This window comes from Limulus polyphemus, unplaced genomic scaffold (genome assembly GCF_000517525.1).
Source record: "Limulus polyphemus unplaced genomic scaffold, Limulus_polyphemus-2.1.2 Scaffold188, whole genome shotgun sequence".
Taxonomy (NCBI): Eukaryota; Metazoa; Arthropoda; class Merostomata; order Xiphosura; family Limulidae; genus Limulus; species Limulus polyphemus.
In genome coordinates, this window is record NW_013665798.1 from 700,043 (window position 1) to 713,453 (window position 13,411).

The following is a 13,411-nucleotide window of genomic DNA, read 5'->3' on the forward strand; positions in this document are numbered from 1 at the left end:
TAACTATCAAATATGAGCCTTCCTTTATCATCCCTCAAGGGTCCTACCCCCATCATAACACTTTGTGTATGCTTATATTTAGTATAGTTGGACACTTTCTTTCTCTCATTTTTTTAATTAGTTGTTTGTGAAAGTGATTAACTAAAACATTTCTGAGTCATGATGAAATTTATATTCAATCGGTATAAAAATTCTGTTTTAATTCATTAATTGTTGTGATGCCTTTAAGAGTTTGAACTTTTCTCTTTTTTAGGTTTGATAAAATTAATTATCTAGAACTTGTAGTTTTTAACAGAATTAACTTGGAAACTAAGATAAAAAAATGAGAAAAATTAATTAGTTTATACGGTTAAATAACTATACTTTTCTAATGAGTATTGTCTGTACATCCATTAAGGGACTCTTTCATGTTGTTTGTTCCAAGTTCATCAAATAAACATGTAAATATGTACTCTTATAGAGAACAGTATTGTATAAGAGCTAATTATAATTTCCTTGCTGTAAAAATAGTCTACAAATTCAAAATGTTACTATCCTACTTAAAGTAGCAGTTTTTATCAGTAAAATACTTTAGTGTCATTATTATTATTTAGTGTCATAAAATACAGTTGCGGTATATATGTGGCATAAGTAGCGTGAATGTAAAGAAAAGTAGTTCAATGAGATTTTGAAATAGATATTTGACATTAATACATTTGCTAGTTTTAATTTCGATATAGTAGCAGTTCTTATAGCTTGTTTCCTTTAAACAATTTTATAATGAATTATTTATTAGGTATTTAGAGAAAACACACAGCACATTTTTAGATAGAAAAAAAGACTAACATTAAGTTTTATGTGAGTGTGGAAACTGATTGTCCCAAAAGCAATTGCTATGAAATTATCATAGTTTTAAAGTACATGTATTCATTCACATGCTGCTAAGTTTTCATTAAGTTTTATTTAATGGGCTAAAAGTGGCAGGCATATATTTTTTTCACCAGTGTTGGCACTGTACCCAGTAATGCCCTTGGATATCCTCTTCATTTTAGTCAAGTTCAGTGTATGAGGTGTCTATCTACATTAAACATTTGTGTGGAGTCTGGATATTACATTACTTTTTCCTTATAGTTCAATTTATTTACTTTACGCAATCCAGCAAAATTCTGCAAAAATGTATTTGGTAGGATTTTTTTCAGTAGTTTGTAGACAAAAATCTCAGAATAGAAAAAAACAAATTTTTTCATAACTATCTTTGATGTCTTAACATTTGTCTCTGTAAGTATAAACAGAACAAAGTGTTAGGGTCAACCAAAATCTCATTATTTTAGCTGAGCGACTTTGTGAATCTGTTTTTAACATAAGTCTTGCCATTATAAGTATAACTGTCTCATTCATCTGTATGTCAAGTCATACAAGTCCTTAGAATGGCTAGTCTTCTGTTAAAAAAAAAAGAGACAGATTTACAAAAGTATTCCATCCTATTTATTGAGCTTTAACCTTCTGGATGATCCACACACACATACACTTTTGATTGATTTTTTCATACTTTTAAAAATTGAAATTGAGATAAATAAAGATGTTTTTAGAGAAATGTGTTTTTCCTATTCTAAGTTTTTTCAATCTGGTGGAAAAACCCTAGTAAATACATTTCTGTACCTTTGGATGTATTATGTATAGAAAAATGTAAATAAAGTAAATGAGGATTTTAGGACAAAAATGCTGAATGTCTAAAGTCCTCGTGAACTTCTAATGTCTCTTACACTGAATTTGGTTCAAGTAAAGTAGGTATCCAAGAGCAGTAAAGATACAATGCCACACTATTATAGTGCAAACAGTGGTGAAAAAATATATACCTGTCATTCTTAACTTGCTTTATAAAAATTCAAGAAAACTTGATAACTTTTGAGTGAATACATTTACTTTCAAACTAGCATCAATTCACCATAACTTCTTTTGGGGCCAATCTCCATAAGTTAAATCCAGTCCTTTTGTGGAATATTTATTGAAACCAAGGAAAAACTGACTACAACATTTTAAATATTGCAGACTGTTTCTGCTAGTCGAGAAGGAGAAATGACACTGACAGTTGAAACAGATTTGGTCACAGTCAAAACCTATTTTAAAGATTTGGACATGTCTGTAGAAGGTGGGTTTCTTTTTTCTAAAATATATCTCTGTATTCTGAACATCAGTGTATAAATCACTTTATTTATGACATTTTTTAAAAACTGGAATTACAAAAAAAGCTTAATATATTTTTATTGTAAACAATGAAAATATTTTTAAATTTCAATTATGCACCATTACAACTATTCTTGTAGGCTGTATGTATGTGATATTAGAAATAATTATGAAAATGGTGAGGGGGGAAAAAAGGATAAAAAAATTCAAATATTAATGGAATGTCACTACTTTATTACGTGTAAATGAACTACACCAGAGTATAGCCACATGTTGATAGTTTGTAAATGATTGTCATCCAATCAGTCAGAAAGTGCTATAAAAGTACAAACAGTCATACTATGTCCAGTAGTAGTATTTGTCTAGAAATCAAAGTTTTGGTTGGTCATGAACGCTCCATTTGATAAATTATAGCAAGACTCCATGTTTGAGCAGGACATGTATGCAAGACTGATTGAAACTGGTATTTTTAGTAAATGTAGTCTAGATAGAAAACCCAAACTCTCGAAAAGTGTTTTTAAGTATGTTTTTTATAGATAGATGGCAGTCAAGCTTAGGACTTGCCAATAGCCTGCTGTAAGAACAGTAAGATATACATTTAGCATGGAAGTAATCTCAAGGGATGTATAGTTGTTTGAAAACCTCTGGTGAGAAAAGTGCATTGGACCACAAACAGTGGAATGATTAAAGTCGGGAAACTGTCCTCTTTGTATATGAATCCAACTTCAAATTCTTTGGAAACAATCAACAACAATTATTTTATTTGCAGAGAGGAAAATGGTACCATAGTTTTTTGTACAACATCTACAGTGAAACATGGTGGGGAATAACTACAGGTATGAGGCTGTACCTCAGCCAACATTGTTGGTGATGTACACAAAATAGATGGAATCTTGACTGATGACATGTACAGGAATGTAATTCATGGGGCAAGATGGGGAATAATACAGGATATATGGAACAGTATTCCACAAACATACTTTGATAAACTATATGAGAGAATGGAAACAAAGTGTAATGCTCTATGTAAAGAAATGATGCGCATGCAAAATACTGATACATTATAAAGCTCATTCTCTTTTCTTTTGTATTTTCTGTGATAATCTTTTTTACCATTAATAAATTCACCAGCTAGTTATAATTACTCTTTATATGAGTATTTCTTCCATAATTATTTCCATTACATATATGTTTGTTTTATTTGAAAGTAAGTCTGACACCAAAATATATAAAAAAATTGAAAAGTTAAAAGCATGAATTTTGAAACATATAGACTTCATGATTATTGTGTATGAAGCTGGGTCTGACTTAATGTTTATTGTGGTGGCCTGCAAGTTTTGTGACATGATGTCACCAAATACACACTGAAATTTCAGCTACAGGTGTGTTATAAGAGTGATGTTCATGTCTGTTATCTAATTCAAAGTTGGACAGTCCTTTTGGTGCCTTTCCTCTGAATAAAAGTTCAAAATTAGGGATGGCTGTACCTGGTCATTTAACCCATGTGTGAATAAGATGCCTTGGAGTTTGAAAATACCAAATACCATTACTTTTAAACTGAGGTTAATGTTCTCTCTCAAACATACACATAACTTCTTCAGCATAAATGTTACAATATAATATTCTGGGCAAAATAAATTTTTCATAGAGGAAGAAGAACAAATAACTATTAGCATGTTTAGAATGGTCTATAATTAGTTTGTCATAGTAGATTTGATTGTTTTATTGCTTGTCTATTATACCTTTCAATTTAAGTATGGTTGTTTATAAAGGTAAAAATAGCTTGCATAAAATTAAAAGTTTAAAAATGAAAGCATCATAGTAGTTCTTGTAGTATTTTGTGGGTTGTTTTATATATATAATATTTAAATATTGATTGTTGATCATGATAAAATTCCTTTACATTGTGCTTGTGAACTTCTAGTGTTTTCATACTTTTATTTTGAAAGTTGGGTTATAATAGTAACTATTTCCAGTAGATCTAAAATTCTTTAAATTTTACAATAACCCTAAAAACTATTAACATTTAAGAAAATATTATGTAACCAGTTTGTCATCTTAGGATGTGAGGGTGATAAAGGTGTCAACTTATATCTGGAGTAAATTAGATATGATTTCATGAATGTAGATTGAGCTATAAATTGTTTAGTTAAAATTGATGTTTTTTTTATAGTAAAATTTTAGAAAACCACCAGATAAAAAGTTAAGACATCATTATAAGCATTTTCATCCAGAGTTGTGGAAATTTTGAAAAAACATTTCTTGTTCAGGGGGCAAAATGCTAGAAAAATCTTCTTGTCCTTCTTAAAAATGTACTTGCACCCTCCTCACCCCACAAACCATACAAAATAGTAGAATATGACTTTTAGGATTTTGATTTTATTTAACAGTGAACAAAACCAGCACATTGCCATTGGCAGATAAGTTTTTTGGGAATGATGTATGTCTCATTTTGTATCTAATCTACTCATACCTATATTCATTCACGTATTTTATAGTTTTTAACATTTAGTTATTAGGATTTTACAGTGCAACATGTAGAATACTCCATGCACAAACTGATAAAGAAATCATGGTTTACATTAATAGAACCACAAACTAAATGTTTATAAAACAATATGAAGCTTTTGGTAATTCTTATTATGTCATATATTCTTTCTAGAGCAGGCCTCGACAAATATTTTCAGATTTAAGAGCCAACCCATAAACTCAGAAGCTAGGAATACAAAATATTTGTAGCTTGGTTAACTATTTCATTAGTGATTAAAAACATAGTATACAAAAACACACAAAATACACATTAAGATTTCTTAAAGGTTTCACTCAACTTCAGTTGTTGTCCACTGTCCACAGATGAATGTTCAGGTTGTGTTGGGGTGTCGCCTAATTATGCATAGTTTTCTTCCATACAGATAATTGGTATCTTCAGTCTGTTTCAACAAAAGCTTTTTTGTAATAATTCCCAAGCATAGATTTTTGCAATAATGTTTGACTTATTTTTCACAGGTGCTGATAGAATACAAATGCACTTCCGTGTGTGTAGCAAAATAAGTGCCGACATGTAGGAGCTCTTTACGCTTATGTTAGTGATTAAATTCCACTAAAAGAGGAATGAGTAATCAAAAGAGGAAAGTACTATTAAAGAAAGTGGAATTGGACTCGTGTAACTCACAAAATTCTGAGTGTGACCAACTGACTGACCGACACTTGGCTTTTATGATTATGATTGGGACGATTTTTGTAATTTTTCCTAATAATGTGATTAAACGACAGTAAAGAGATTATAATTTAAAAGAAGAAACTTTAGTATATTGAAAAATGTTATTTAGGTTAATCAGTGGACTAATTAGTGAGATACACTGGTGCTTTGATTATCCATTGTTTCTGTTATCCAAAATTTTTTGCTTTCCCTGGACAAGTGCAGACAATTAAGGCACCAGTATATATATTTATTTACTTTCATGAGTACATGCTAACGATCACGTGATATCAACAACCACTTGATAGTATTGCCTGAACCAACTGCCTTTGGACTCATCCGAGTCTAAACGCGTGTACTGATTAGTTGAATTGAGAGAAAGAAGAAAAACAAAATGGCATGAAGTTAGTAACATGTTGTACAACCACGGTGTTTCATTCCTGAAAAAACATGAAATGTTGAATCTGCCATTAAAATCCTAGAGACAAAATTCGATTTTGGACACAAAGAATGCAAAAATAGTTTCAGATTTCCAAGAGTCCAGAACTGTTGCAGATTCAAGTTATGTTTAGCACAGCCCTCCACACGAATAAAATGGGAGAAAATACTATGCACCATGATGAAATTTTTAGTCTCCATGGCAACCTGGTGCCCAGGATTTGTCTATGCCTGTTCTAGAGCTGTAGAAAAAAACAATGTAATAATAGTTGCACTAATTTGAATATGTTTGTTACTGTGTGGGCAACTAAGGGTTTGTGCATTAAAGGGTTATGTATATGTTTGTATGTAGTTTGGGCTTGAGGTGTAGAGGTAGGTTTAAATGTTTGTGTTTATGTGCTAGAATTCCACTATTCAGAATTTTCAGGAACTTCTATAGATCCTTAGAAATCTACCAGCAATATTTTTCTAGCAATAAAACATGATGTGAAAGAAAAAAACTAGTTGTCCAATGTATGACAGTAAAATTTCTTGTCCCAGGCATTGGACGATATGAATTCCCTGCATTACTGGTAAGAAAGATATAGCTCTTGATGTAGTAAGTACATTTTAATAATGTTGTTTGTTAATAACATCCACTTTATTGCTATTATATGAATGGCAGTACTGCAATGAACATTTGTCCTAATTTTCCCTGATTTACTTTTTAAAATATTCATAAATATCCTTAAATTTTCACCCAGATAGTCCTAAATTTATTTCCAAAAAAATTTTCTAGCTAGAAATCCCTTGGTAAGGTATTGATTCACTTCATGAATTACAAATTTTTATTTATGAACTATTTTTGTTTTCCAGGTAAGAATGTTCAATCACAGTCCAATTCAAGTGATTGTCTACCTTGGGTGGAAGCAAGAGTAGATATACGCAAACTTAGTCAGTTCTTAGTTGGTCAGCAAGTAAATCCTCTTCGAGTTATATGCAGTAAGTATTAAATCAAGCATGCAAGTAGATTTTATGGAGAGTTTATACCTTGTCATTTAAAATTCAGCCACCTATCATTCAGAAACGGCTAGGGACTGTATATTCATTTGTAATCCTCTAAAATATATCTTCATCAAAAGCCTAACAAATTAATGTACCTTGAGGATTATACAGTATTTACATTTATTGTTTAAAGTCTTGGTTTTAATTCACTACACTTTGTTTGTTAAGATGATGTTTTGTTCAGTAGTTATGTACAAAATAGACACTTTATAGCATGCCTCTGACTGTTTAAAATAATGAAATAAAAACAGTGTGTAAATAAAGTAGTTGCTGATTTTATTCGTAAATTAACATAAAAAGTTGTAGAGTTCATCCGTTATAAAATTATGGCAGCTATTCAATGTTAACTGTTAACATGGGTTAATGGGTTAGTATGTATATTCATTATAATTCAAGCAAATATTATGAATACAGTTGGAGTAAACAATGTGGAAAGTGTTACTGTGTATTGATCTGGACCAATAATAATTCTTGTTGAAGTTCTGCTTCATGAACAGAGGTGTGGTAAGTACTGTTTATTAAGGGCATAAATAAATAGCCCTGAAAAAGTATGTTTATTAACACTTATGTTAAATAACAATTAATTGTCATTTTAATTTTTTGTTATGCTGATTTATTTGTGTTATTATTATTCAAATGGAATGAATACGATGTTATTTTAAATCAGAATTCAACAGTTTAAAACATTAAATGTTTCAAAAAAAAATTATGAACCCAAAAATGTTTTTTTAGAACTGAAGGTAGTTGCAGTACATACAAGTTAAATATTATTTATTTTAACTGAATTTTTAACTGATACCTCATTACCATCTGTACTTTTCCTCACCAATTACTTTTGTTAAAAAAAGGTAGAAACTTCAACCTGTGAACTCCTTAGAAGCTTACACTGGATGGGAATATATTACTTCAGGAACAATTTAGTTAACTTTTGCTACAATATTGAACTTATGAGTGGAGAAACGTTTTTGTTATTCTTTTTTGTCTTTAAATTTTATATCCACAGTTATATTATACATAAAATTCACTAGTTTGAACTAAAATGTAGTTTTCCTGATAAATATGCATTTTCACTATGCTTTGTCACATATTATGAAGTAGTTAATAAACTTTCTTAATTTTTCAGATATAGTACACAACAGGATGATTCATTTTTTTCTGCTTCATGATGATCTTTCATTGCAGTACTTCTTACCATGTATAGCATCGTGAAAACGAGCCTACATAAGTATACTTAGGAATTGCTGAAAGAATGTACTGTTTTGTTTCTTTGTGATGGCAAGAAACAGAACATTGTTCTAAAACTTTTCTCTGAGAAAAGATCATAAAATATTGTGGTTATGGAATGGAGAAATTGAACTGGTGCTGTAATCTCTAGTGTTGCATTTCTTAGATTACCAGAGATACTGAAAGTGATAGAATTTTCTTACCATATTGCATCTGAATCAATCACAACATACTTATTTTTATTATCATTTGCATGAAAGTGTATTTTGATTAAATATTAATTACTTAATTATTTATTCCACTGCATATTGTTTCTTTACATTATGTAAAATAATGCATATCTGAACTAAAGAAAATTTTTTACTGCCTGTTCTGTAAGTCTGTGTAATAGAAAGCTTCAAGGGTTTCCAATTTGTGACTAAGTGTGGAACTAAATAAGGGTTTGTCATGTTGATGAGGTTTCAAGATTTATGTTAATTGAATTATTTAAGTTGTTTTAATAGAGAAGCTTATTATTAGATAAAAATAGTTGTAAATATAGAACATTCAAACATTTTAGCTTTTGTGTACAGTTAATACTACTCAAAACATCATTTGTGCATAGATTTTACAAAGGTTTTATGTATTCAGCCTTTCATTTTCTTACTTAATGTGGAATGCTTTAAACCAACATAATTAGTCATTTTAATGGAATAAAAAAATTATAATCCCAGAGTTTCTGATTTCCTTGATCAAGAAATAGTCATGTATTGTGGGTTTTATATGATTGACAAATTCATGTGGTATTTTTTCTGAAATACACCATTTACCAGTAATTTACAGAGGAAGTTTTATTTTAGAAAGAATTAAAATGATGAATTAACATATGTATTTTTTTAATGTAACCAAGAGTTTCAGTGAACCAATAAAATCATACAACAAGTTTCTAATTTATGATTATTTTTGTATTCATAGTTTATAGTAGTCAGTTTGAAAAAGTATTGGAAATAATTGCATTATTAGGCTGTGTGGGTTTCCATTTTCACTTGTTCCTGTCCATTTTCATCAGTTTTAGTAGAAGTGTACTACAATCCAGGCATATCAAGGTTTTTTTATTTTTTTGTTAGATTTTCTTGTATTCATATTTTTATTTCACTTGCAGGTTTTCAGTTACGCTTTCAGTAACTAATTTCAAGTTCCTCAGTCTAGAGATTAACTGACAACAAAAAACAACATGGCTCTAAAAATTTCATTCTGTGTATTACCTTATGTTTACAATTTTAATGTAATAACATGCTACATCTGTTTATAGAATTTTAAAAAGATCTACTGGATTATTTTGTGCCACTAGACAGAAACAATGATTTGTTAACTTAAGTTATTTCTTCATTGCACATCTGTGGAAGAGTTGAATGTAACTTCCTCAGTTGCAAACTAATGAAATCATACACATATACATCCTTGTCCAGACTGTAGATATTTATTAGAACGGTTATGGTGTGGTTTTGGTGCTGCCAATTTTGCTGCTGGAAGGCATCATATACACAGCAGAGGCAAAATACACCTGTGTAGGGCTAAGGGGAAGAAGAATATTATATGCCATAGTTTTTATGGCACAACTTATACATACAAACGGGCATCATGCCTCAGGCCCTATGGCACAATGCAGCAAATGGGTTAATTCCCATATCTTCTTAAATTTGATCACTATAAAGACAGCTTGAAAGGTTTGGCTATGACTGCAGTTCTACTAATTCATAATTTTTTGTTAAGGGCGTTATAATGTGACGGTCAATCCCACTATTCGGTGGTTACAGAGTAGCCCAAGAGTTGGCAGTGGGTGGTGATGACTAGCTGCCTTCCCTCTAGTCTTACACTGCTAAATTAGGGACGGCTAGTGGAGATAGCCCTCGTGTAGCTTTGCGCGAAATTCAAAACAAACAAAGCATATTGCCTTTCCACGGCATGTTTGGTGGGACTGGGATTCGAACCCGCAGATTGCGAGTCGAGCTCCCTAACCACCTGGCCATGCCCAATACGTCATCACATACAAAAGGCAATAAAAATCTGTTCATTAGAAAGAAAAATGTTAAAAGAAGACGTTATAGATTGTTCAATTTAAGATCGCGGTTGTTGACGCTATAAGAATAAAAACATTTGAAATGTCAAGGAAATGTAAACAATATAATAATGGTGCCAGACTTTCTTGTGTATGTATATTCAAATTTTTGTAATTTTGAAAAGTTAAGGAAATACACTGTTGTTTTTTTACTGAGCGGGTAACAAGGAAAATTAAGTAAAATACTGTTGTTTATTTTTTAATATCTCATTTTTCATGAATACTATGTGAAAGTCAAAATATAAAGTTTTACAATATATTTATGATACTGTTTACGAATTTAAAGACAAATTTAGACGAGATCAAAATTAAGAGCAGTTTGAGATTTTTTTTTTCAATTATCCATGTTTATGCTTTAATAAATATTCTACAATTTGTATGTGATTTCTGTATTTTCATCGCAGGCGAACATAAAACAAAAAGTTACCATTGAAATACTGCCATATCGGAATACTTGAATGTGTATTCAATTATAATCAGAAATTTTTAAAGAATATAAAATATCTTCTTCACACCACATTATATATAGCAAAGTTGAAGAGAAGAAATATTTTGAGATATGTATTCGTAAACAATAAAAATATCTTTAAAGTATTGCCATTCGGTATTCACATTCTAGAAAATTCTGAAGTATTGGTAATTTCGTAAAAAATGAATCTATCAAATTCCATGGAGCAAGTTGACCTTAAGGTGAAGCTCTGAATTTCGGAGCTGGCTAGCCGAGTATGATTCCGTGCGACATAACAAAATGTTCACCGCACTTTTAAGTTGTGAGTGCTTTATAAGAGTAACAGTCAATCCATTAGCGTGGATGGTGGTTAGTAGGCTGCTGCTGATTAATTTCATCACTCAATGCAGTAGTTCAAAATTAGGGACAACGGCAAGTAGCCTTAGTAGCTTTCACATAAATACAAACAATACCATCAGATTTCTTTATATATCTGTACGGTACGACATCTGAAATACTCATCTCCACTTGTGCTTTAGACACTTGTATTCAAAATACAGTTTTCTATCTGTGTTTGCTGCCGCCGGCTACTTGGTTACATCAATTTTAATGCAACGAGTTACGTGTTCCCTGTCTGTTTCACAAGTAGTTAAGCTTGAATATGAAAGAGTCTTCTTTTTTTTTATATTACAAAGATTTATTGTTAGTACTTGAAAAACAAATTCAGTCTTATGTAAACAGCAAATTTTTGTGATGAAATTATTAAATTCGAGCAGTAAGAACATTTTTTGCTTTACATATTTCATTTTCTTTAAGCAATCATATCCTGTAAAATGTTTTGAAATATTCCATATCGTAAAACTTTCTTCTTATCCATATTTAGCGTTTGTTTATATTATACTTTATATTTGTCAGGTATTTTGTAAAACAAACTAATAGAAATTTTGATAAATTGATACTGTTGTAAGCTATATTTTTTCACGTTGTAATTTGATAGAGGGCATATAACGCCTAGAAAGTTAAGGATGTAACGTCAAGTTTTTCTTGTACATTCGAAGCTACATTATTAATGAGATAGTTGTGAAGTGGGTAGAGAGTGAACCAATCAGTGTGGTAAGTTGGTTTACCTTAGTTTACATCATTTGTAACGTAGGTCTACAGCAATTTGACGGCAATGTATGTACAAAAATTCAAGTTTATAGAAACGTTAAAGGAGGAAATGACGGGGAAAGTACTACCACTCCCACACTAAGTAAGCTAATGAGAAGTGTGTTTTGAAATATCCCATATCGTAAAACTGTTTCCTTCTTATCCATATAGTTGAAGCTACGTTATTAATGAGATAGTTGTGAAGTGTGTAGAGTGAACCAATCAGTGTGGTAGCTATTATGGTAACTTATCGTTATGTGAACTGAACATTGAAATGTTTTCGCCAAATAATTTAAAAGAATATTAAAGCCTTAAGGATAAAAATTTATTAAGGAACGTGACTATTAACGCTAAAATAATAAAAATCGTGCTTCGCATTTTGGGCAGTTGGTGACCTATAAGAGTGAAGGTAAAATCCCACTATTTGATATGTGTTGCTCACGAGGTGGCAGTGGGTGGTGTTGACTAGCTGCTACCTTCTCATTATTTAGTGAGTGACGCCGTTACTTAAAGAATGCTTAGAACATATAACAACTATTTATACACGTTTGAAAAATATGAAGGCCATCTTTTGCACGAAACTTACACTTCAGGAAAAGCTGAAAAATGTACACTTATAGATATAACTTCGGGTTATTCTATTTTAATAATATGTCATATATTTTAACTTATTACGTACCTAACTGAAATAAATAAATTTTGCGAAATCAAGCTTGGCCAACAAAGAGGCAGAAAAGTGCAGTCGAGGCAGTCAAACGTCGAGAAATCAAGCCTGACATGACACACATTGGCTTTTATATAGGTTAGATGAAATAGTATGAATACAAAAAAATATTTTTGGTAATGTTACTTTTAGTAAAAATTTTCCAAGAAAGAAGACACCAATGATGATGAAGGTGTTCTGAGGGATAATATTTCCTAAGAACGAAAGCTGGTGAAGATTATGACTCAGAGTAAAATCAATATAGAAAAAGTTTTTGCTTTGAATTTATGCACAAAGCTACCCAATGGGCTATCTGTGCTCTGCCCACCACGGGTATCGAAATCAGGTTTCTAGCGTTGTAAGTCCGCAGACATACCGCTGTGCTATTGGGGGCAATATAGAAAAAGTAGCAACTAGAGGCATATGATCTTTTGAAGCCTTAAGGATAAAAATTCATATTTAGAAAAATTTAATGTATTAATTAAAAGTTAGAACGATAAAATCGTTAAAACGGAGACATTTTGAATCCCCAGGTTAACGATTTGTTTGAATACCGTTCATGTTGAGTAAATTTATGTTTTTACCTATGTCAACATTCGGTGAAAAGCGCAGACAAAAATAATTAGGTGGAATCACTCATGTAAACCTCCCTAATTAGTGGGATTAATTGCAAAACCGGTGGATTTTCTTTTATTTTTTGATGTATGTGTGTGAATTATAACAGTACCCAATAAAGTCATGGATCCACAAAAATATGTTTGAAAATTCGACAAAGACCATAAGTGTAGATATTTGTTTCATTACACGCGTGATTTATTAAGGGATGTGCCCATTATCGCTTAAAAAAATAAAAATAGTGCTTCGCATTTTGGGCAGTGGGTGCCCTATAGGAGTGACGTTAAAATACCACTATTTGATATGGGTTGCTCACGAGGTGGCAGTGAG

General features: G+C 31.1%; 1 protein-coding gene across 1 annotated transcript in view; it reads left to right on the forward strand.

Moving 5' to 3' along the window:
• The window catches only part of LOC106478197 (checkpoint protein HUS1-like), a 31,692-nt gene extending 22,691 nt beyond the window's left edge, over positions 1–9,001 (forward strand). The window contains exons 6-8 of the mRNA XM_022381758.1: positions 2,029–2,128; positions 6,656–6,781; positions 7,968–9,001. Coding sequence (XP_022237466.1) covers positions 2,029–2,128; positions 6,656–6,781; positions 7,968–8,053 — 312 coding nt within the window. The 3' untranslated portion in view covers positions 8,054–9,001. The remainder of the gene's footprint in view (positions 1–2,028; positions 2,129–6,655; positions 6,782–7,967) is intronic.
• The last annotated feature ends 4,410 nt before the right edge of the window (positions 9,002–13,411 follow it).